General features: G+C 35.2%; 2 protein-coding genes across 4 annotated transcripts; one reads left to right on the top strand and one right to left on the bottom strand.

Annotated features, from left to right (window-relative positions):
* Positions 1-1,744: 1,744 nt before the first annotated feature.
* LOC117921061 (probable inactive leucine-rich repeat receptor-like protein kinase At3g03770) lies at positions 1,745-7,988 on the top strand. Of its 3 annotated transcripts, XM_034838830.1 has the most exons (10): positions 1,745-2,251; positions 2,528-2,555; positions 2,669-4,038; positions 4,425-4,558; positions 5,102-5,342; positions 5,727-5,932; positions 6,019-6,071; positions 6,149-6,260; positions 6,790-7,081; positions 7,698-7,988. In XM_034838830.1, the coding sequence occupies exons 3-9, from the start codon at positions 2,703-2,705 to the stop codon at positions 7,066-7,068; spliced, it is 2,361 nt and encodes a 786-aa protein (XP_034694721.1). In that variant the 5' UTR covers positions 1,745-2,251; positions 2,528-2,555; positions 2,669-2,702; the 3' UTR covers positions 7,069-7,081; positions 7,698-7,988. The 3 variants fall into 3 exon arrangements, with proteins under 3 accessions (XP_034694721.1, XP_034694722.1, XP_034694720.1); XM_034838831.1 differs by lacking the exon at positions 2,528-2,555; XM_034838829.1 differs by having other exon boundaries at positions 2,547-4,038.
* A 6,724-nt stretch (positions 7,989-14,712) lies between these two features.
* Positions 14,713-15,582, bottom strand: LOC117920206 (uncharacterized mitochondrial protein AtMg00810-like). Its single transcript, XM_034837606.1, has one exon. It carries the CDS (start codon positions 15,580-15,582, stop codon positions 14,713-14,715), a length of 870 nt encoding a protein of 289 aa, XP_034693497.1.
* Between the last annotated feature and the right edge of the window lie 10,794 nt (positions 15,583-26,376).

Here is a 26,376-nt window from a genome sequence, read left to right as displayed (position 1 = left end):
CAAAATTCATTTCTATTTATTTCTTTATGTTTGATATTTTATAAAATTCATTATCAAAAATTAAGACCTGTGCCTTCTCTACTACATCGGTTTTTTTTTTTTTTTCTGGTTAAAACTTTAAATATGTTAACATTATTTATTTTTAAAAAAATTTTATTTTCTTATTTTCAAATATTTTATATTTTAACCTTTGTTTTGTTTGTAATTTAAAGTTCAAATGATAATTTTGCATGGATTTCTATTCAAATTGAGACATTCCGTTCAATGCAAGAATGCCCTCAATTTGGACCTTGGAAGAGCAAAGGAAAAAATGGAAGAAAAGAAAGAATGAAAATAATAATTAAAAAAATATTTAAATTTAACATTTTTCACATATTTATTATATAAAAAATGTAAATTTTTTAGTATGATATGTATATTGAATTGAAATTTTATAAGTTTAAACTTTTAAAAAAATTGATAGTTCAACATGATATCAAAACTTCTTTTAATGAAAAATCATGTGTTCAAACAGTTTTTCTGCAATTTGTATTTATCTCATTTGTTTCGTTCTCTTTCATATTTGTATTTTCTCCATTTGTTTATGAATCCAAATTATGTCAGGTACGGGCCGAGGAGGAAAGTGTTAAGAAACCCAAATAATCTTCCTTATATATTTTTTTTCCGTGATACAATTGAATTATGCATCATCCATTTCATTGTCTTAAATTACTCATCTTCCCTTCTAAACAAAGAGAGATTTTCTTTGTTTACACTGCTAGGAAGGGTTTGAACTTAAGATATAATCAAACTCCAACCTCTTTCCTACCAAACAAGATTAAAGGATTAATTAGAAAAATTAGAATAAAGCATCATTGATTGCTTCAATTCTGTTTTTGTTTTTTTCTTCTTGTTGAAAAAAGGTATCACTCATTCATGTTGGTGAGTCATTTTTAAGACCAATCATGATCATAACTTAAGTAAAAAGGTAGTTTTCATTATGATTTTATATCCTCTCATGCAAGGATCCCAACTCTTATGATCTTCAATTTTCTTTTTCTTTTTTCTTTTTTTTTTTTAAATTCATACAAAATTAAATATCCTTAATATTTCTAAAGTTAATCACAATGAATATCATTGTCTTATCATAGGACCACTAAAAGTCAATTTTGCAAAATCAATCCATTTTTCCACCATCATCCCATCAAAGAAAACAAATGAATTAAATTTCAATGATTTTCTCACAAAATTTTAATTAAAATAAAAAAAAAACAACTTGAAAAAGAAAAAGTAAATATATATTTAAATAAAAATGAAACAAAAATAAGGATACCATTGATTAAAAAAAAAAAAAAACCTTAAAATAATTGATGGACATGTGAGAAGAAGGGTGTCCAATGGGCATTAAGAGGGCAATAGTTGGTTAGTGAAAAAACCAATCAAAAAGCATAAAAATAAAAAATAAAAAAGGCGGCAAAAGCAACTGACAACCAACTAGAATGGTCCCACAAAATAAGTGAAAGCCCCACCTCAACCCCCTCTCCCCTTACAATCACTCATTCATTCCACGCTTCAAAAAGAATTTCATCATAATCAAACCCATCTGTCTCTCATTCTCCACTCTCCAAAATATATCTTAAAAAAAAAAAAAAAAATTAAAGTGAGATAAATTGAAAGTATTTAGGTCATGTTTGGTTCTATATTTCTATATTATAATGTTTTTTTCTCATCTTTTGCTTTTTTTTTCTCCTTTTCCTCACTGTTTTCTTTCCCTCAAACCTTAAGCTTTTTTAGATAGAGGGTTTTAATCATATATAATTTTGAATAGAAACATAGATAGATGAAGAAGGGTTGTTACAGTGTTTTTAATGAATTCATATATATAGATATGGCAGTGGCATACAAGGAGAATAAAGCTTCTGCTTCTCTCTGCAAAAGAATGCTACTTTTGCTTTACATCTCAACTCCAGAGTGGCCCCTCCTTGAAGCTTCAAAAGCACATACTGATAAAGAAAAATGTTAAGGTTCTTGTCTCTTTGTGATTTGTTTTGGTCTCTCTTTGCAGCCCAACTCAGTCCATAAGAAATCTCTTGGTGTCTGTGAAAATGTGTGGATAACGTTTTCTGGCTTGATGGTGAGATTTACCTCCTTTTTTTTTGGTGATCTGGCTGTGGAATTCAAGTGGGAACTTCTTAATCTGAGTTGGGTTGGAGTCATTTCACAAGCTTTTTTCATCTTTGTGAAGGGTTTCTCTTGATTCTCCATGAGTTAGGTATGCTTTTCATGAACTTAGAAATAAGTTTGTTAAATAATAGTATGAAAGTATAGCTATACTCCTGTTCTGTTTGATTCCTGAGAAATTATGGAGAGAGAAATGAAACCATGGAATCCTGTTGAGGGCGGGTTTGCAGTTGGGGTGGCTGTTCCATGACTCCAAATTTTCTTCCAATTTCTAGGCAGTCAAACAGAACATAGGGAATTGTAACTGTAATGTATATGCATCTCAAAATTATCTGAATTTTCTATTTATTTCTTTAATTTTTTTCAGTTCATTGATATGGTTGCAGACATTGTATGTGAGTGAAATTCACAGAACTCTATTGGTACTGTTTTGGTTTCATCCTAGATGATTATTACCTAGTTTGTTGATGGTATCTCTGCAAAATTTTCGTGTTTTTTGGGATTTCAGTGATCTATAACTGCCAGTTCCTGCATTAGTACTGATGGCAAAAGGATTCTGCCATTGGGCACTTCTGGTTCTGGTTATGATTTTGGGTTCAATCCGCCCTTCAGAGCAGCTCCCGTCCTCCCAGGCTCAGACCCTTATCAGAATTCAGGGAATTTTGAACTTCCCAGCCATTTTAAGCAGCTGGAATAACAATACTGACTTCTGTGACACTGAACCAAGTTCATCTCTTACTGTTGTATGCTATGAAGAAAGCATAACCCAGCTGCATATTATTGGACACAAGGGGGTTCCTCCATTGCCTAGGAATTTCTCCATAGATTCCTTCATAACAACGCTGGTTAAGCTTCCAAGCTTGAAGGTTCTCACATTAGTTTCTCTCGGTTTATGGGGTCCCATGCCTAGTAAAATAGCACGATTGTCATCCCTTGAAATACTCAACATAAGTTCAAATTACTTTTATGGTACAATTCCTGAGGAGATTGCATATTTAACAAGCCTCCAAACACTTATACTAGATGACAATATGTTCATTGGTGAACTTTCTGATTGGCTGAGCTTGCTACCTGTTTTGGCTGTTTTGAGTTTGAAGAAGAATTCATTTAATGGGTCATTGCCAAGTTCATTGGGAAGTTTGGAAAATCTCAGAATTCTTACTCTTTCTCATAATCACTTCTATGGAGAAGTGCCTGATCTTAGCAGTTTGGACAACCTTCAAGTTCTTGACTTGGAAGATAACGCTCTTGGACCTCAGTTTCCTCGACTTGGCACCAAGTTGGTTACCCTTGTATTGAAAAAGAACAGGTTTAGTTCTGGGATTCCTGTTGAAGTAAGCTCCTATTATCAACTTGAACGGTTGGATATCTCTTACAATCGATTTGCAGGACCATTTCCACCATCATTGTTAGCTCTTCCCTCTGTTACTTATCTGAATATTGCAGGAAACAAATTCACTGGAATGCTTTTTGGATATCAATCCTGCAATGCTGGGCTTGAATTTGTGGATTTGTCCTCAAATCTCTTGACTGGAAACTTGCCCAATTGTCTCAAGTCAGATTCTAAGAAGAGGGTTGTCCTCTATGGTAGGAATTGTTTGGCAACTGGAGAGCAAAATCAACATCCATTCTCCTTTTGTCGTAATGAGGCTTTAGCTGTTGGAATCATACCTCACCGAAAGAAACAAAAAGGAGCTTCTAAAGCTGTTCTTGCGTTGGGCACAATTGGAGGAATTCTTGGAGGAATTGCACTTTTTTGTCTAGCTTTCTTGGTTGTTAGAAGAGTAAATGCCAAAAAAGCAACAAAAACACCCCCTACCAAATCAATAGCCGAGAATGCATCAACTGTGTACTCCTCAAAGTTGTTTTCTGATGCAAGTAAATCTCTTTCCCGCTCTCTCTCTCTCTCTTTATTTCATCCATTTTTTTTCTGATTCTTTCACATTCATCATGCTGCATCCAAGAAACCTAGTCTATTCCTTTTGCTTTTTAGTTCTTCTCAGATGATTCTAAGATCATGGATGATCAAAATTTTTCTGCATTTATGTTTAAAAATATCCTTTTGTTTGACTTCCTTCCCATCCAATTTCAAGTTCCAAGCAGAGTTTTGATGAATCAAAAAGCCTCGTACCTATAAAGAAATGTATGAAATAGTGAAAACAATTGGAAGATGAAAGTCGAATCCTGATTACAGCCACAACTAATTCTTGATACTTATTATGTACACAAAATCTGACAGTGATTTTTTTTTTTTTCATTTGAAGGGTATGTATCTCAAACAATGAATCTGGGAGCCCTCGGCCTTCCAGCTTACCGGACATTTTCACTGGAAGAGCTTGAGGAGGCTACAAATAACTTTGATACATCAACTTTCATGGGTGAAGGTTCTCAAGGTCAGGTATGTGGATACATTATCATACTCCAACATTGTTACTTATCTGCAAGAATCTGCTCCATGAATTAGGTTTGATAAGTGTCCTAACAAATTCCAATGGAAATTTCTTGATTAGCCATTGAGAGACTTCTCTTTTTCTGAAAAATCACGAGACAATTTAAGCTTCAAACTTGCATATGTTATCTTCAACACAATATAACCCAAATATCAACTCAAAAAATAAATAAATAAATAAAATCTCACATTTTTTTAATTGCTCCAGAGCCTTGCCAATATCTAGAAGAGAATTTAACCATTTCTTGCTTCTTTTTCTTAACTATTATCATCTTTACTCAGTTCAATGAGTTCTACTCTGTTGCTTTTACGTGTTCATAGAGCATGAATGCCATTATGCACTTTTGGAACTACATTTGTGTCAGGGATTGCATTGGTGAATCAAATATGGAAACATCTTGCCCTTAGATTCCAATGCTATAAATACAAAGTGGATGTGCTTACTGAGTTACTGAAACATGAATGTTTGTCTTGCTTCTGTTGTGACCTTAGATGTACAGAGGTAAGTTGAAGGACGGTTCCCTTGTTGCTATTAGGTGCCTAAAAATGAAAAAGAGCCACAGCACCCAAAACTTTATGCACCACATAGACCTGATTTTAAAGCTCAGACATCGCCATTTGGTCAGTTCTCTTGGACACTGCTTTGAGTGTTACTTGGATGATGCAAGCGTCAGCAGAATTTTTCTCATATTTGAATACGTCCCCAATGGGACACTGAGGAGCTGGATATCTGGTAATCCATGAACCATAACTACCTATATCGGTTCATTTGTACTTATTCAATTGCTCTCTCAGGATGGAGGATATGAAGTCACACTCCTTGCTCCTCCCTTATGTTAGGCCACACATTTAGGATGGTTGAGTTTATCATGATAACCATTCCTTTGTGGGAAATCTCATTGATCAAAATTGCTGAGTAGTTACTTCTACTAATATGATCAGTTGAATGATTCTTCACTTCTGTCAAATGTTGATACATTAAACTCCCCACGTATGTACCATAGAGCAGAGACGAAAAAGGGATCACTTCATGTCCTCCCTCCTGATTCTGTTTGTTACACACACACATATATATATATAGCACTTGTGTTTCTCGGTCTTACATTGTACTTGGCAGAGGGACGTTCCAGACAAACACTTTCTTGGACACAACGCATAGCAGCTGCCATAGGGGTAGCAAAGGGTATCGAATTTCTGCATACCGGAATTGTGCCTGGTGTATATTCAAATAATCTGAAAATAACAGATATTTTGCTGGATCAGAACCTTGTTGCAAAAATTAGCAGCTACAACCTGCCTTTGCTAACAGAGAATATGGGAAAGGTATGACTTACGAATTTTCTTTTATAAGAATTTTTTTCTTGAAAAGAACTCGCAGAGTTGATGGTTAACTATACTTGATATCACAGGTTAGCAGTGGAATTTCCTCTGGTGGTTCCAAAGAACTCAGTGTCAATGCCAGGTATGATGAAAAATATCCAAGTTTTAAACCATAGTTTCATAGTTCAGCATACCAAGACTCATATCATTGGTCCACAGGGTACAGCATGAGGACAAAATTGATATTTATGACTTTGGAGTGATATTGCTTGAGCTCATCATGGGAAGGCCGTTCAATTCCACGAATGAAGTGGATGTCATAAGAAATTGGGTAAGAGAGCATCGCTTCACTCTTTTTTAACTCTCTTCTAATTTCTTTGAAAGAGTCCATGAAATGTTCACTGCACCATACTTGATTTTGTAAAACAACATACACTGCATAGTCATCAACAATAGCATCCAAAAAAACCAATCCATCAGATTATATTCCTTCTTGTTTGATCAGAAGTATGTACCACTTCCTGTCTGTTGTATGAATGAGACCTTTTTGCTTTCTGGTGGTACTTTAGCATAACTACAAAGATCTCTCCTTCTCCAAGCATTGTTGTCTTTGTTTGTATGAATACTTGAAAAAGAGGCCTGCAAAGTCGGAAAATCAGAACTACAGTCAGTTTGGACACTTCAGCTTACTGAATGCAAATATAAAACCATATTGGTAAATAGACAGATAGAACTCCAGACCTCTAGTTAACCAGAAGTCTGATACCATGTTAAGCTACCAACTTTCCTATAGGTTTAAACTCTTTGGATTTAGGCTCATAATATATATCATGCTCTAACAGTTCCTGGTTGCTCTGCAGTTACAAGCATGCGTAACAGCAGACGATGCATCCAGAAGAAACATGGTGGATGCTGCAGTTCACAGGACGTGCTCGGATGAATCACTGAAGACAATGATGGAGATCTGCATCAGATGCCTGTTTAAGGACCCAGCAGAGAGACCATCCATAGAGGATGTGCTGTGGAACTTGCAGTTTGCTGCTCAGGTTGAGGATGCATTGAGGGGAGACTCTGACAGCAGTGATGGTTCCCCTGCTTTCCCTTCCTTGCCTCCACGCCTACGTCTCAACATTCATTAACACCAATTTTCAGGTTTGCTGCTTCCACATATCTCATTTTCCTAGTTTGAGTTTCACATTATGTTATACAATCAATTAACTCAAAAGCTTAAATTTCTAGATAATGGCCAACAAAATATATCAAGTTGACTAACAACTCAAAACCTTGTGATTACAAACCTCAATATAGAACTTATGGTCTCCCATCACAGTATGCTTGCTCAATGTTTAGTAATTTGTATGTAGAATATTGGAAAATTCTATGATAGCTCTTCAGTAGGATACCAAACATGTAAGTTAATCCTTGATATTTTTGGCTTTTGCTAGAAGTTAAAATCGAAGTCAAAGTTATAATTAGTAAAAGTTCATATTGATATTGTAAAAATTTTGTTAAATATGAAATAACTTCTTATATAAGCTAAAATTGAACTTCTGAGAGAAGCAATATTTTTCTCGTGTCTATATTAAGCTTTTTTAAGCTATAAGCTATTTCATTAAATTAGTTAAACAAATATAGCGATGAAACCACTTTTAATTGGTTGTCACTTTTGATATGGTATCAAAAAATGGCTTTTCAATAACATAGAAAAACCATAGAATCTTTATTTATTGATTTTTTATTATTATTATTGTTTTTAATCCATATGCAGAAATATGAGAGTCACAAGAAGAAGATGAAAACCCAGAAATTAAGATGACTATTTTGGAGAGAGATTTTTGGCTTTGGTGCAACAGCTTTTCTAGCAAGCATGGCAAGAGTGCCACGCTTGAAAGGTTATTGTATGGTTTTTCTTTTCTTTCTTTTTTTTTTTTTTTTTCTTCTTTTTTTTCTAAGTATTATGACTGTTAAGTTTGTAATTCTCTCGATTACCTTTTGGGATTCAAATTCCATTCCCCATCATGTTTCTAAAGGAGAAAAATGCCCTTTTTTTAAAGCCTAATTACTTGTTGATATTGAGTTCTTATCCTTAACTCTATGTTTGGTGCCAAGAAAGTACGAAGGAAATGAAAAAAATGAAGGCATCACGATACATTTGTGATGCCTCAAAGCCAAGGCATCATGATCACTTCATTCAGGTACAAAACCCAACAAAGAAAAACCATAAGGGCATGTTAGAAATAATGGAATAGGGAATAGGAATGGGAAATCCATTCCATCACTCATTTTCATACTGTTAGTTATTAGAAATAAGAAATGAGAATTGAATGAACAATCCATTGTCATGGATATTAAAATGGGCTATTTGATTAAAAGGGTCACTAAAGACCCAAATTTTGAAATTTAACCTTTCATCTTATTTCGACCTCATTTGAACAAAAATGTCCTCATTATTTTCTTATAACAATAACCCTCTCTTTTACACTCTACATGTAAATACTTGAAATAATAAATGACATTAATATAAAAAAAATGGGTTATTTCTTAGTAAATCAAATATGTGAAAATTATTTTTCTCAATTCCTAAATATAGGTATACATAGCAAGATTAGAGCTACTAATACAACAACATATATATATTAAAAATAAAAAAAGTTAACATCTTGTTTGGTTGTATGCTCTTAAAATAACTTTTAAGAATAACTTTTTTCAAAACAAATAGTAAAGAACAATTTCAAAAGTTTTGATTGAAAATATATTTGACAAGGTAGATTGAATATTAGTTGTTAAAAAATAGAAAACAATCAAAATGTTGTTAAGTTAGACAACTTAGAAATTTGAAAAAAGATTAAAAAAATTGTTTGACAATAATTAATTTCTAAAGTTATTTCATTTTCTTACTCGTTTATATTCAAGTCATATAATTTTGAATGTTAATCAAAATATATAATATGCATTAATATTAAATTAGATACAAGCTTGTATAATTACAATTCATAGATATTAAGTAACAATATTATTTACAAATTAAGTCTTGACTAAAGTTGTACAACCTTTAAGATTAAGCTTATGTAACAAAAAGTGTCTTGAAGAAGCCTTTATAAGTTTGTGTTATTTTCTTCCTCAAATGGAAAATTAGATTTCTAACATGGAATTCCATGTTCAACCAGTCTTATCTTACCACCTTATTACAGCCATCAAATTTGTCATCCATTTAGAGTGAGTCTATTCCAAAATCTTTTACAAAACCTTGTTTTCACTTTGACATTGAGCAGTGGAAATATTCAGAGGACTCATATAACTCTCTTGGTATCGTAGACCAGAAAGATTTGGAGGACACATATAGCTCTCTACATATCTCTATTTCTTGGAGGCATCAATCTCACTTTCATTAGAACATACATTAGAAGATTGTTGGGTTCCATATGCTTTGGCTCTTGTACTCTCTTCTTCTTCCTTGAGCCGCAACTGTAAAGAGTTTCAAGATTTACAAATTCATAAATGAAAATATTGACTATTAGAAATACATAAAAAAAAAAAAAAAAAATTTAAGGCAAATAAGATGGAAAATAATTTGGAGAAGTGAGAATCATGTAATGCACAATTCACTAGAGACATTAGGTGTTTCCTAAACAATTTGTACCACATTTAGACAACTCAAGTTACTAAGTTAGCCTTCCAAACTTAAGATAGTAATAGTAAGTAATGCTACGTGATATAGAAGTAAGAGATATTTTATTGCACTAGCAAACCAAAAAATGCTTAAAGCTTTCAATTTTTTTCAATGTTTAGCCAAATGAGGCATCCACTTATTTATAGGCATTTGTGTAATTCTATGAAACCTTTGATGATTCCTTGCAATTCTAAAATGTTCTAGAAACTTAGAAATTACCTAACATGTTACATATTAAGTTATATACAAGAGTTTAGAAGAACTCCCTAGAGTCTTCAACAACTCTCTAGAGTCTTCAACAACTCTAAGGAATCCAATTCTATTTTCAACATGTGTGGATGCCTCTAAGTTGATGTAGAAGCTTTTAGTATGTTTTTAAAGGGTCATTTGCTACTAAGTTTAAAGAAGGTAAATAGTAAGTCTTTGTATCTAGAACCTCATGACCCTTTATAGTGAGGGGTCATTTAGATATAATATGAAAATTAGTACCTATCCTAAAGTTCAAATACATTAGAGATAAACCAGAGAAGAGTTACTACAACTTTTGTAGTATCCCAAGTACCATTCTTAGGGATTGACCTATAGAAATTGTCAAGACTAGGTCAAATGAGTTGCTTTTACTTCAATCCTAAAATGAAAATAGTATGTGAATTAATTTTTATGAGGTAGAGTTAAATAAAGAAAACTAAATTAATAATGGTACAAATATTGATTTTTAATTCAAATGATTCAAGTATGGGACTTTCCACAATCTAACTGTAGGAGTAGAAGTTAGAGAGAACAAGGGTTTCTTACATAGGGTAATCTTTAGGTCTTAGGGATCCTTGGTCTTTCACGATCAACCTGAACTCTACAACTCAATATTGCATCCAAAACCTTATTTTTGTTTCTTCAAATTAGATTCCTAAACACCATAAAGTGAATGGAATTAAGTGCAGGTTCAAGTCTTGGTTATTCACCCTTTTTTACTTCTTGTAGCTTTGTCTTAAGATAAATAACGATAGGGAAAGCTAGGATAATTAGTGATTAAAGGTTGCCAAAAATCATTAGTATTGGCAAATAGTCTACCACATCATTTCCTGATCTAACTAACATGGAGAAAACTATAGATTCATAAATTGTAGCCCAAACAATTCATTAACCTCATTGCTTTAATTTTTTTTCCATTGTTCCTCTAAGTTTCTAACCGTTAGGTTTTCATACTTCACACCCTACAATCACTTTTTAGTCTCTCATGGGAATGATGTCATCTTCACACTCCATAATAGAGTAAAAAGACATTTATTAAATAAAATAAAATAAAAAACTAAAAACAATATATTAAGTCAAAGTAAAAGGAAACAAACCAAACCTATTGTTTTTTTCCACCAAAAATTTCCAACTTCTCACCCTCCTAAAACCTAAACTAAGAGATTTTATACAATAACCTAAAATGGGGCACACTTCCATTGGCCACTTATTACAAAGAAAAGTCATAAACAACCTAGAAGACTTAAAATATTATGAGTTCTAAATGAGTATCATGATTTTCGAATTGGATGAAGGCATCTGGAACTCGTTTCAACATGTTTTAGAGCTCAAAACTCAAAACTCAAACCAGTGGCTGAGCTTGAAATTGGAGTGAATTTCCAAAGGAAGTTCCAAAATTACCTTACAATCTATTCTATCATAATTCATATATTCCATGCCACTTATCAAATATGCATATAAGGAAAAATAACATATGTGGGAAAAAAAAAATTCCCATGGCCTTAAGAATCCTACTGCATATTTAGTAAGCCCAAATATTGGATTTTCAAATATCCAAACACACCAAAAATACCTGAAGCAAAATTAGGATTAGAAAATTTTACAAGAAATCCTAAAATGCCCCATAAAACCCTAATATTGCCCCTATTGTTGCCATAACCACGAGAAGCATCACTAGAGCACTAGAAGGGCTTATGGTGTTGAATGCAATGTTGGAAGGGGTTTGAGCGCTCAATACCCACTCAAACATTAATCTAGCTACTCGAGCTATACCATTGCATTCTCCAATCCGAGAGTGATTCCAATTTTTCTTTAGCCACTATTCCATCGAAAAACTTAGTTTTTTCTAATTGGGAATTCACCATGGATGTTCCTTGATTGATTTGGTCACCTCAATGCTCTCAAGGGTTACAAAGATTGATAAAAAATAAAACTTTTTACATAGAAATGAAAAAAGCCTATAATTCTTCAAATCAAAGTTTACAACTAATCTATGAAATTAAAAATATGATTTTCACAACTAATAAAAAAATCATATACCCCTTTACAAGGTGTACAACCCATCTAAAGAACAAAAATAATAATCCATTCATTTAACCAACACAAAAGATAATAATATATTATGCATACATTCATCCTTAGGGACATGGAATGAATAAACAAACCTTAAAAAAAATGGTTAGCACATCTTAAAAAGGTTCTAGCATGTTTTTTCCTAGTTTAGGGCTTTGATACCAATTGCAAGGAATCTCAAATTACTCCATTCCCTAGCCTTAGATCTGACTAGGTGCATGCAATCTTCCTAGGGCTATTAGATCCTAGCAAGCGAAAACAAACATAGTAAATAAAAAAAACTATAAGGATCTAGATTTAAAAATTTAGATGTGCTCACTAATACCTGGATATTCCCAGATCTATTCCTACCAATGAAGGGTAAAATAAAAACTGCATAAGATCTAGTATAGTCTTTCAATCAATGACTCTTCCTTGAAGCTTGGCATTGAGATGGTGGAAGTCACAAAAGGGTGGAGGCTAAGGTTCTCTCTCACTTTCTTTAATGCATAAGAAACAAAAGTGTTAAGAGTAAAAACCTAAGAGGGGTACTTATACGTTTTCCATTGGCTTAAGTGACTTGAGCCCACCTTCGATTTGGGTCACTTAATATGGTCCAAAAAGGGTTCTAATTGATTAATTAGCTCAATTAGGCTTAGAGAAATCAATTAGCACAGTCTAGAGACACAGTTCACTAACTCCTATGTAACTTTGTGTATTTACCAAAACACCCATATACACATGAGTGAACTAAGAATCAATCCAATCCTATAAGCTTGATCGGGAACCATTAGGACTCATAGGACAATACTAGCTCCATCATAATCTAATTCTAAAGTTGACTCAACATCCCACTATGGAGAGTCAAATGCACTCTGGTACCTTATGAAATTACAACAAAACATGAGATGCTCGATTTGATGACCTACTATCCATCGTATGTAATATTTCCATAAATTGGTGTTTGTAATCTAACAAGGTGAATGCTAACAACCTCCCAAGATTACCTATATAGCCCTTAAGTTACAAATTTTCTTATTATGAGATCAACTAACATGTCCTAGCTCACAAAAAATATATATCAAGTTCCACTTAAAAAAAACTCTCACAGTCATAATTTTTTTAAGCACATTTCCGTAGGATCATCCAAGAAGACACTATCTCAGACTCTATGAGATATCATGGTACCTTTATCAAGACTACCTACTAACTAGTTTCAATCAATAATGACCTAATTCATACGGAATATATGACCATCTTAAATCTCACCCATAACTCAAAGTCATTGTAAGCTTTAACACAAACTCAATATTCTCTCAAGCTTAAGAGACTATACAATATACCAACTTAGTGAAATCATGACTATTCGATAGTTGTAAACCCTCCATTTTGTCCTCCTAGCACATGTCTTATTAGGTGTTTGTTCGATACTTTACAGCAATTCCCTAGTGGCTCATTACTACTCATGTAGCTTATCTTTTCTAAGCCACCTCGGAGACTCTAATTGAGAGATTTATCTGACCCCTTATTATGACCCTTAGCAGTCTTGAGTTAGGCCTAGGACTTTCCTTTCTGCTTGGACAACTCATTTAGATACACTTTTAGGATAGCATATCTAGGCACACTGGGCCCATTTAGATGCACTTGCCCCACTTAGGCTCACTTAGGCTCACCTAGGCTCACCTGGGCCCATTTTGGCACACCTTGGCCACTTAGGTTTACCTAGTCTTGCTTAAGTCACCTTTTTGGCACATCTTGCATGTCTCACGTGGCTTGCATGACTTGCATGGCTCGTTTTTGTAAAATCACATGACTTGACTTTTTATTATTATATTTTTGTTTATTTTGTTTATTTTATTATTTATCTTGTCTATTCCTCCTTTATTTTACTTTCCTATTATTTTGTCACTTTTCCATAATACTTGTACTTACTTATCTATTTTAATTTAATAATTTTATTTAAATGTTTTATTTTTAATTTTATTTTTATTATCATTATTATTATTATTGCTTTTACTCATTTTTATCATGATTATTATTATTATCTTATTTAATCTATTAACTTTGAAATTTGGTAGGGAAGTCCACCAATGGAAATATTGAAGGAGATCACATGGGGTTGCATACATTGGAAGTGGCAACCAGATATAGGAAAAATGGATGAATTTATTTTTAGAAATGAGAGTTATCTATGTTGACTAACACCCTGTGCATTAAGGATTCGACAACACATACCATCAATTCGAGTCGCCTACAGAAATCTAGAACACCCACCATTGAAATTCGAATCCATCACGTACCACTGAGAGTTTGAAGGAGGGCGGGAGAGCGGCACACACAGTCGATAGGATGTGGAATTCTTGGATTTGGATTTTCTTTGTTTCCTACTCTTCTAATATTCTCCACAAGCTGCTACTTTAGAGAGATACTAGCAGCAGCCCACTATTGTATTAAAGGGACACACCGTCCACTTTCTATGGGCATGAGATCACACACTCAATAGGTCTCCATGGGTTGTTGTCTTCATGGGTATCACTACCATAATTTTAAAAGGGGCTGCCATTTAGCAAGGGGGTGAAAAAACACTAGGTCACTCCATCAGTGGAAGGAAAGACACGCATTTTGAAGGAAATATCAATTGAAAATCCACATTGTTAGAAATACTGAAAGATTGTATTGTATTTCCTGAGAGAAAGAATATACATCAGTGCCTTTATATAGGAGGCATATGTGTGCGGTACAAGTAACCTAACTGGGCCTAAAGCCCATAACATAATATACCCATAATATACATTAACAGCCCCCCTCAAACTCAAGGTGGATGTGAGACCAACTTGAGGTTGTCAATTAAATCACAAGTGCGTCTTGTAGGAAGTGACTTGGTGAAGATATCTGCAAGCTGATCTTTGGAGGAGACGGAGAAAAGCTTAAGAGCACCATGGACAAGATGATAACGGATAAAATGACAATCAATCTCGATGTGTTTAGTCCGTTCATGAAAGACATCATTGTGAGCAATATGAATGGCACTCTGGTTATCACAATAAAGGGGAGTAGTAGAGGAGGTGGACACACCCAAATCCTTAAGAAGCCATCTTAGCCAAAGGAGCTCAGATGTGGTATCGGCAAGGGCACAATATTCTGCTTCAGTACTGGAGCGGGCCACAAAAGTTTGTTTCTTACTTCTCCAAGAAATCAAAGAAGAACCAAGAAGGAAGCAGTAACCTGTAGTGGACCTGCGATCAGTAGGATCTCCTGCCCAATCAGCATCAGAGAATGCACGGAGTACAAGAGGAGATTGAGCTGAGTAGAAAAGGCCATGAAAAATGGTACCCTTCAGGTATCGAAGAATGCGCAGAACAGCAGTATAGTGAGTTGATCGTGGAGCAGACAAATACTGGCTCACCTGATGAACAGCATAGGAGATGTCTGGACGAGTAACTGTGAGATAAACTAAGCTGCCAACCAATCGTCTGTAAAGAGAAGGATTGGACAATGGTTTCCTCCCGGAGGGTGTCAGATGCGCATTAAGTTCAACTGGAGTGTCAACATTCTTACTGTTAGTGAGTCCGGCTTGAGACAGCAGATCAGAAGCATACTTGGCTTGAGTAATATAAAGACCATATGTGGAATGAGTAATTTCAAGACCCAGGAAATAGCTGAGATGTCCAAGATCTTTCATCTCAAACTGCTGACTGAGAAAATCCTTGAGTTCTTGAATGCCACTAAGGTCATTACCAGTTATGATCATATCATCCACATATAGAAGAAGCAAAATAGTGCCTTTATCAGTACGACGAAGAAATAAGGCAGAATCATACGGACTGGCAGTGTAACCCAAGCGAAAAATAGTGGAGTTGAACTTGGCAAACCAAGCTCGTGGGGCTTGTTTAAGACCATAAAGTGCACGTCGAAGATGACAAACCTTGTTTGATTCAACAGAGAGACCAGGAGGAGGTTGCATATAGACTGCTTCACTCAGATCCCCATTAAGTAAGGCATTTTTAACATCCATCTGAAAAAGGTCCCATTGACGAGCAGCAGCAACAGCTAAGAGAGCACGAACAGATGAGATACGAGCAACTGGAGCAAAAGTCTCTTCATAATCAATCTCATATTCCTGTGTAAAGCCTTTGGCAACAAGACGAGCCTTGTAGCGCTCAACGGATCCATCAGAGCGAGTCTTGATCTTATAGATCCACTTACAACCAACCACAGACTGTCCAGGAGGGAAAGGAACTAGGTCCCAAGTATGGTTTTTGGTTAATGCATCAAGTTCCTCTTTCATAGCAATCTGCCATAAAGGGTCAGTAGAGGCCTCACGATAGGTTTGAGGCTCGTGAAGTGTAGCAAGGGCAGTGTAACAATGATAGTCAAGTAGGTGTGGAGGAATGGATCTTACCCGGGTTGAGTGGCGAGATGGAATGTCTTGTGGAGGATCTTCAGGCAGAGTAGGAGCAGGGGACCCAGTCTCAAAGTGGGGTAGCTCGTCATCAATCTGTTCATCTGCAACCTGTCTAGGAGAAACATCAAAAATATCTGGAGAGAAGTCCAAAGGAGGATCAAAAGTATTTGTAGAAGGAACAAGAGACTCATCTGGAAAGATTTCTAAAACAGAAGAGTTAGTCAAGGAAGAACGAAAGTGAGAGAGTTCAACAAACAATCGATGTTCCCAAAAGACAACATTACGAGAAACACGAAGACGATGAGAGACAGGATCATAACACCTATACCCTTTTGAGTTTCACCATAACCAAGGAAACAACAGAGTCTAGAGCGAGGCTCAAGTTTGTTGTGCTCATGAGACTGAAGAAGAACAAAACAAGCAGATCCAAATGAGCGAAGGTGATGATAGACAGGGGGTGACCCAAAGAGACGCTCATACGGAGTCTGATTATGGATGACAGCACTTGGAATACGGTTAATTGCATGAACAGCATGAAGAGCCGCTTCACCCCAAAATGGGGTAGGAATTTTGGCAGAAAGAAGCAGAGCACGAACAGTGTCAAGAATATGATGAAGTTTTCTTTCGGCTCGACCATTTTGCTGAGAAGTACCTGGACAAGTTAGATGATGTACAGTGCCATAGGAATGTAACAGAGCCTGAAACGCATGTTGAGTATATTCAAGAGCATTATCAGATCGAAAGGTTTTGATACGTTTGGAGAATTGTGTTTCAACCATTTTTGCAAAATTGCTATATATTGATAAAATTTCGGAACGAGATTTCATAGGGAAAATCCAACTATAACGAGAATAATCATCAATAAAAACAACAAAGTATCGAGATCCACCAATACTAGCAATAGGAGAAGGTCCCCAAACATCAGAATGAATTAACTCAAAAATACTATTAGAAATGGATTCACTGTTATTAAAAGGCAAAGCTGGCTGTTTTCCTAACTAACAAGAAGTACAATAAAAAATGTCTTTAGACATAGAACCCAACAGACCCCTAGATACTAACTGTTGTACCCGAGAAGATGATGCATGACCAAGACGAGAATGCCAAAGTGCAAGAAAAGGTAAGGAAGAAACTACAGCAGCTGCAGTAGCAATAGAAATAGGAGCAACAGGTGGAAGATGAAGATTGCTCACGGGAAACATACGCCCAACTCTAGGACCGGTCCCAAGCTCCAGCCCTGTCCTCGGATTCTACACAATACACCCAGAATAGTAAAAAATAAGGCGATAACCTAGTTCAGCTAATTGTCCCACAGAGCACAAATTATAAGATAGGTCAGGAACATGGAAGACTCCAGGAACAGAAAGATTAGAGGTTGAAACAAAACCTAGACTATTCCCATGCATGGTGGAACCATCAGCTATATGAATATTTAGAGGATGTGGTGCAGGGTCAAGTTTGGAGAATAGGGATGAGTGAGGTGTCATGTGATTGCAGCAGGCAAAATCAAAAAGCCAAGTTTGAGACTTACCAGGTAGAACAGATAAGGCAGTGGAAAGAGATGCATTACCAGCCATACGAACAGCCTGAGCTATGATCTCCTGTAGTTTAGTGGAGGAGAGGTTGATAGTAGATCCAGAAGACTTGGACTCAACTGAGGTGGAAGCCATTGGCGGAGTAGGCTCAATATTAGCAACAGCAGCAGTAGATTTGTTACGACGGTAACAAGTCTCAATGGTGTGGCCAGGACGCTTGCAATAGTTGCAGAACTTTTTGTTGGTCTACTTGCGACGATTGCTAGAGCCATAAGAATCACCTGATTGCTGGGGTTGCTCTATGAGTGGAGTAGATGGAGTAATAGCCAAAACATTGAGCTTATTCTGGGCTTGAAGGGTTGCAAGACGAGCTTCTTCTCTAACCAACTCATTTACAGCAGTATCAAGAGAAGGAGCAGGACTGTGATTGAGTAGCTGACCACGAATGGGCTCAAAGTCCTTGTGAAGTGACATCAAGAATTCATAGAGCCGAAATTCATCTCTAATGGAAGCATATTGCTGAGCATCTTTTGAGCATGTCCAAGTTGGATCAGAAAGGTCAATTTGGTCCCAAATAAAGCGAAGCTGATCATAATAGTCATTGATGGATTGCCCTGGTTCTTGCCTGAGTTGATGTAATTCAACCACTAACTGATATTTCAGGGATCCATGAGTAGTGGAGTACCTTTTGGCCAACATATCCCATGCAGATTTTGCATCATCAAAGCTGCCCATCATATTGGAAATAGAGGGAATGGAAGTGTTCCGAATCCATGTGAGGATCATGTGGTTATGACTATCCCATTCAATCATGCGATTAAGAAAAACAACATCTCCTTCACTTGCTCCCTTGACAGGAATAGTCATTGCACCAGTACAATAATGCCAGAGCATGCGACCCTTAAGAAAACTGCGCATAGCTTGAGACCAAGATAAGTAATTTTTATTTCCCTCCAATACAATATTGATGGGGCAAGAAAGAAAAATATCCTTTTTTATCCATTTAGAGACACAATATGCAAAAACAGACTACAAAAGTGAAATCTACGCGAAAAACTGGGTAAGAAGAACCTGGTTAACCCTAGGAAAGTCAACGGTCAACACTGGTCAAAGTCAACGATCAACGCTGGTAAAACGGTCAACAGTCAACGGGTGGTCAACGGTCAATGTTGGTCAAAGTCAACGGTCAGCTGGTCAACGGGTGACGTGGAGATGATGTCAGCTAGGGCTAGCGTGGCACTGACACGTCAGCAGTGGTGATGTAGCTAAGGCTGACGTGGCAGAGAGGATGACGTCAGCAGAACAAGCCTGGCGAGTGGAGGCACGCGTGGCGCGTGTGACGCGTGATCAGCGTCGCCGAATCTTTGGGCGGCGCGTGAGGGCGCGTGCGGGCTCCGATGGCGACGAGGTTTCCACGAATGTGTAGATCGACACTGGACGATCTCAGTGGTACCGTCAAAATTGAAATCGGAGCAATATTCGTAGCGGTGATGCGAAAAACAGTGATCTTGTGCGGTGTGAAACTCCTTAAGGACGGTGGCTGCAGGTCCGGAACCCAAGGACAACGCCTGGATGACGTCGGTGGTTCAACGGCAAAAGGCTGCGACGGCAATTGTGATGGCGGAAGCGTTCAAAAGAAAGGAAGTCACACTAATGAAGATAGACTGCTAAGAAAGGGTCGGAGCAGTGGTTCTAATACCATGTTAGAAATACTGAAAGATTGTATTGTATTTCCTGAGATAAAGAATATACATCAGTGCTTTTATATAGGAGGCATATGTGTGCGGTACAAGTAACCTAACTGGGCCTAAAGCCCATAACATAATATACCCATAATATACATTAACACACATCACACACAGTTGGTGGTTATTCTCCAAGAAGACACGCACCGACAATAGGCCACTTTGAGAATTACTTTAAGGATCTTTACAAACAGTCCACAACCACATTCACTTTATATACAGGTTGCAATTCAGGTTCATTAAGCCACGACAAAAGGCTCTCAAAGACATAGATAGTTTGCGCACATTGAGTGGAGCATGCACAGTTCGCTTCCAAGAGAACCATCGCTTTGATTTTCGCATAGGCATTCTAGAAGGATTTGATCACTTACCAAACAAGACACGAGTTGCATCCTTGAGGAAATCTCCAAGTAAGCCATGCATATATGCACTTCCCATATCCACATGCATTCAAAAAGGAAACAGAATATTCAATGAGGGAAATGTTGCCACAGAAGATTCCCACTTCCTATAAGAAGATCTCTATAGGTTGGCTGTACTAAGAGGAATTTTTGGGATCCTCACACAGCCATAGAAAAAGTTGGCTGCCAATAAATAAAAATATAAGGACAGGAAAAGGCACTCCTAGGAGCATGCATAGATTTTGGAGAGCAGTAGAGGACTTCGGATAGCAGATTGGGTTGCCACTATGATGCACCAAGAGAGGATTTTTCTCCACGGATCAAAGGAGGGAAGCACACATAGATTTTGGATATCAGTAGAGGACTTCAAATAGCAGATTGGGTGGCCACTCTGACGCACCATGATATGATTTTTCTCAACGGATCAAAAGAATGAGAGACTCAACGAATTTTTGAGGGAGAATTTTCTTTATGGATGAAAAAGACGGGGAAGCAGCTTGCAAGAGGGGAAACCCATATATAGCACGCATGGAGATGGAGGATGAAACAAGAAGAATTAAAGAAAAAAATAAAACACCGCATGTAGCAACACTATCAAGAGATTCTCCATGTTATCACGCATAGCCAGGGCACACTGCCATAAGCAAAGCGGTTGCATCCTTGAAAGAGTTCGTGCACAAACGAGTCTCCACAGTCGCATGAGAGAACACACACACATAGTCGCATAGAAGAATAACCCCCCGGAATATCATGTTGCTTTGAGGAAGACAAGAACCGGTCGCACGATTCTCTAAGTAAAGAAGAAATCTTCTCCATGTATCCACACGCTTCTCTATGCAATCACACGCATTCTCCACCACACACAAAGGCTGCCATTGGAAGGAATCTACACCATGGAGCCACATTCTAACACAATTAGTAGCAAGTGTTTCTTTAAAAAATCTCCCAGAGAGAAGAACAATCCAGTTTCAATCCCTGATGGGTTAGTTTTTGAAATAGTCACTTACATCCTATCAAATCTCTACTCCAATGCAGGGGTGTTTGCAAGAGCTGGCGGTCTATGATCTCCTACTTATCGTTTGTCAAGGCCCATCGATCCCGTTCAGCCATCACTCTCCTCATCTCCTTCCCCGACATGCACCGCCTTCGCAGGAATCGACATCTTTTCTCCATAAGCGATGGAAAAACGCGCCAACTCTTCGGATCCCCTCATTGGAATACTTTTCAATCCGTAAACGGCTTGATTTGTCTCTACAAGCAGCACGATGATACACAAGCAGCTGGGAGGAAAAAAGATTCTCAAGAGGATATGATTCAGAAAGCTGGAGAGAAGAAGAACACCCCAGCTGCAGTTGATGACCCATGTGCAGTAGCTTTAATGGTAGAAAATGGCCCATGCATTATTGAAAAATGTAAGTTAGAGCTCTTTATTTAATTTTTGATGTGTGAATATTAATTTCAAAGTGGTTTTATAATTTTAGTTAATTTACTTAAATTGATCTCATGTTATTATCTCCATATGTTAAGTTTGGTTTTAATCCTTGATTGGTTTTTATCTTAGTTCATGCACTTCTTGAATTCTAGATGTTAGTCCTGATTAATATTTTTGTTAGTTTGTTTAATTTGGAAGTCATTAGTTTGTTGCCTTAGTGATTGTTGGTCAAATCCTTTTTCTTGAAGGCCACTGGAACCCATGAAGGTTGGCCTTATTCTTGCCACTTTAGTCGACTTGGTTGTCAAAAAATTTATTTTGTGATTTTGTTTTCCTTTGGGTTGCCTATGTTTGATCTTTGAGTATTGTCGTTTGCAAATTAATTCTTTCCTTTTATAAAGAAACCTTTTCCCAAAATGTTCCTCATGAAAATCTATTTTAAAAATTCATTTAGAGTCCTTAGAATCAAAATCTCCTTTTTTTTTAATAACATGCAACCATGTTTTGATTGATTCAAATCTTTCTCAATTTTCAATAAAAACTACAATTTTGAGTAAGACATGAATCCAAGCTTATAGTCTAAAATAAATGGGACAATTCTATACTAGATTTGTGTATATCAATTAGGGAATTGGTGAAACCCCTACATAAAATCATTTTTTCAAAACTCATCTTTGTTGTCATCTTTGCTACTTGTTGTAATCATATCTATCTATTTTTTTAGAAATTATATACAAGATGTATGTGATAATTGATGATTTCGTATACTTTGTTCATTTTTGCTATGCTAATTAGATAACAAGCATGCTAGGATTTCTTTATTTTATTATTTATTATCTAACCCCTCATGTCTTGTAGAAGCACGTTGCAAGTTACCTATACTATTCAGGTATGTTTCTTACCTTCCTATCTTAATTCCATAAATTATGTATTGATTTATATATGATCGTTATGTATTGCTTCGTATGCGATTTTCAACCTGTTTAGCATATCTTTTTTATAGTTTGTTTAGTTTGCCATGTTTGATTAAGACACTAAGGTAAAATACATGTTATGTGTCTTATTTTCCAAACTAACCATTGATGTCTTGTGATAGCACTCAAGAAGTAGTCCAAGTACACACACCCTAAATCTTTTTTATGATTATGATTGGTTTTCTTGTTTGTCATGTTATTTTTTAAATCACCTAGCCTACCTAGGTATCTATAATCAACCAATTAATTGTCACATTTCCTTCAACTTAGTCAGTAGAAACTTTTGTAAGGCTTAGAGGGGTGCTACCTTTTAAAGGTACCTTCCCAATAGGTAACCTGGTCCTCGGACCTAGGCTCGAGTTTTTCAAAGACACATTTTTCTAAAAACTATAGAGTCACTTCTTTAGGGTTTTCTTTCTTATTTTATTTTCCCTTTTAAAATAAAATAAAATAAGTGGCAACTTTGACTTTTTCAAAACTAATTTTTCACCAATAAAAATGAGTCTTGCCATTGAGTGGGGACACACGTAAAAAATGCAGATCACAATAGCATTATGTTATAATTCATCACATATCTTGTCCAATGTGTAATCATACACATTAGTACACTCACCATGAGAAACTCATCCCAATGACCAAGATTAGTCATCCCTTCCATTATGAGGTAGTACACTGCAACCTCAAATGGATTGCCCAAGTCCATGAATCAACTATGAACGAATCATCTACTTGCAAAAAAACTCATGACTTAAATCTTTTGTACAACTCCTAATGCACGTAAATCACATACAATGCAAAAGATGTCAAGTTATAATGATCATAAAATATAATGCATGGAATAGGATAAATAGGAATGGGAAACCAAAATCTTATTAAATAAATAATAAATTCATATATGTTACATCATATCATACTTTCAAGGGTTCTATCTTGACATTATATCCATAATTTTCATGATCATATATCCTTAGGATTACCCAAGGAGATACATTATCTCAAACTCATGGGATATCATGGTGCCTCTATTGAGAATACTTGTTGTCATTAGCCTCCATCAATAATGACCCAACTCCTATGGAATATATGACCATCTTAGGATCTCACTCATAGGTCATAGCCATTGATGACTTCAATTCTCTCAAGGATCGGAGTCTATATAGTATAGTAGTTTGATGAATCATGAGTACCTAGTAGCTAACATTATAATTCACCATAGGTCATTTCAAATATGTAACCATACACACTAATGTAATCATCATGGGAAAACCATCCTGATGACTAAGATAAGTCGTCCCTCCAATTATGAGGTAGTGCACTATAGATAAGTCTTCCCTCCAATTGGGAGTTAATGCGCTATAGTCATTAATGGATTATCAAATTCATAAACTAAGTGTGAACTACTTATCATCTTGTAAGGAACTCATGACTTGGATCTTTTGTGCAACTTTTAATCAACTCAAGTCATGTATAATTCAAGTTATAGGGGTATGAATGCTCATATAACAATTAATGCAAATAAGGATAGAAAAAGGGAACTATAATCATAATAAATAAATTTATTAATAAATTTATATTTTGTTACATCATGTTATGTATTTAAGAGTTTTATCCCAACAATATGAAGCTCTTAAGGGCCTAGGATTAGTCAACCCACTCATTCCTTTCTTTTAGAAAAACAACCATAGCCTTCATCTCTCTTTCTCTCAAGGTGTGTAGCCACACTACACAAGTGTCATGGATCTAAGAAAGAGCTATTGGGCAAAGGACCACCAAGTTTTTATCTGTGAAAGGATTTAGGTCTGTGAACAATCAAACCTTAAGTATGATTTCTAACACACCCTATAAAGCCAAAGTTTTTATTTTTATTACTTTTGTTATGTTTAGGATCTTAAATACATACACTGTAAAGCCAAAAAGATATCAAATTCCAACAATAGTACCATTGCCTTCGTGAATTTTGTTAAAGAAGCATATGTAAATAATCACACTACCTATGCATCTTCATTGAGAATTTAAAAATAGTGTTTTAAATTGTTATAGTATATATAAATAATTTGAATTACTGATACTTCTAAAATGCTCACAAGAATAGCTAACTATGAAAAGAAAAAAATTTGAACTCAAAGATTTTGAAAAAAACAAAATTTTGCCTTAACTTGTGAATTGAGTATTTTCGAAGTGGTGTGTTGTTTTATCAATCGACATATATAGAGAAAGTCTTAAAGCATTTTTATATGAATAAATCATACTCATTTAATTCTCCTATGGTTGTTCATTCACTTAAAGTAAACAATAACTCATTTCATCCCAACGAGGATAGTCATGAAATGCTTGGTCAAAAAGTACCATATCTAAATGCAATGGGTGCATTGATTTATTTTGTAGATTGTGCACAACCAAATATAGCTTTCTTTATCAATTTAGTAGCAAATATATAAATTTTGCTAGTTAAATTTAAGCATTAGAATGGAATTAAATATATACCATGATATTTTCATGAAACAACTAACAAGCATTATTTTATTTTAAAATTTCAAAACCATGGTTTCTTGGGATATGCAAATGTTGAATATCTTTTACATCCTTATACATAAAGTTTGATCTCCCACAAGATATTTATTTACTTATGGTAATATTGCGATATCATAAGGAAAGTCTTAGCAAACAATGGTGGTCACTTCCTCAAATTATCCAAAAAAAAAACCAGAGATTCATGAGACAAGTAGTGAATGTATGTGATTAAAATCTATTATCCAACATATTTAACAGTTGTGTAAATTATCCTCCATGAAAGACAATTTAACAATATTACATATATTGCACAAAATAAAAGAGGATATATTAAAGGTGATCAAACCAAACATATTTCATCAAAAATCTTTTATACATAAGGGGCTTCAAAAAAATGATGAAATCGATGTTTAACAAATAAAATCAAGTGATAATATAACAAACTTCTTCAAAAAAGTTCTATCTAGTACAACATTCAAGAATGTCATACATAATATTATCATGCAAAGATTCAAAGATCTTAAAACTAAAGTATTGGAAAAAGCATAATCATATCCACAATAACTGAGGATGTTAATACTCTATATATTTTTTCCCTTGTCTAGATTTTGTTCCATTAGGTTACGGTAAGGTTTCTAACAAAGTAATTTTAGCAGTTTAAGAACACTAAAAGAATATTATACTTTTTTTCTTCACTGAGATTTTTCCCATAAAATCATTTTTAATAAAGTTTTAACAATAGACATATTCCATTGATACGTTGGTCATTCAAAGGAAAGTGTTACAAATTCTTATGAGAATCTATGGATGACCATAGAATGGCATGGTGCCTCAGCCCTGGCTCGCATGCATGGTGCATCGGCCCCTAACTCGCATGCATGGTGCCTCGGCCCTTGGCTTGCATGCATGGTGCCTCAGTCCCTGGCTTTACTCATGTGGATGCTCATATTCCCATGGAATGAATTTAATGTAGTTTTTTTAAAAAATAATAAAAACTATTGTACATAATATAATGTACCATTTTGTTATTTAAAAAAATTACATACGTTATAAGCGGAGGTTGGTGCTTTTTATGGGCAACTTTAGGATGAAATTAGAAAATGAAAGAAGATAGTAAAGTAAAGAAAGAAAAAAAAAAAGGATAAATTAAATGAGTAAAAATTTGAAAAATAAAATTTAATTTTTATGAATTTGAAAATTTGTAAGTGTTTAAATAATTTTTATTGACACGCTAGCTTAGTACAAGTTGTTAGAAAATAAAAATAAAAAACTTTTTGAATTTTAGTGATTTGAAAATATGTTTAATAAAATACATTTCAGAACTTTTTTTTTTTTTAACAAAACATAAAATTGCTTGAATAAATATTAATTAGAATTAGTTTTAAAAATAATAAAAAAATATAAGAATTATTTGGCTATTTTCCCAAGTTAAATTCAATTTTCTTATACCTTTATTATTTCTTATACCCTGGC

Source organism: Vitis riparia, chromosome 8 (genome assembly GCF_004353265.1).
Source record: "Vitis riparia cultivar Riparia Gloire de Montpellier isolate 1030 chromosome 8, EGFV_Vit.rip_1.0, whole genome shotgun sequence".
NCBI lineage: Eukaryota > Viridiplantae > Streptophyta > Magnoliopsida > Vitales > Vitaceae > Vitis > Vitis riparia.
The sequence above is the reverse complement of the archived record's forward strand: the minus strand, read 5'-3'. Positions and strand labels throughout refer to the sequence as shown.

Bases quoted from the DNA above. Each gene is read 5' to 3' on its own strand.
- LOC117921061 (XM_034838831.1), top strand. From the start codon at position 2,703: ATGGCAAAAGGATTCTGCCATTGGGCACTTCTGGTTCTGGTTATGATT. The intron at 5,933-6,018 runs GTATGACTTACG...TTGATATCACAG, and splicing joins TAACAGAGAATATGGGAAAG to GTTAGCAGTGGAATTTCCTC. The intron at 6,261-6,789 runs GTAAGAGAGCAT...GTTGCTCTGCAG, and splicing joins TGGATGTCATAAGAAATTGG to TTACAAGCATGCGTAACAGC.
- LOC117920206 (XM_034837606.1), bottom strand. From the start codon at position 15,582: ATGAAAGATCTTGGACATCTCAGCTATTTCCTGGGTCTTGAAATTACT.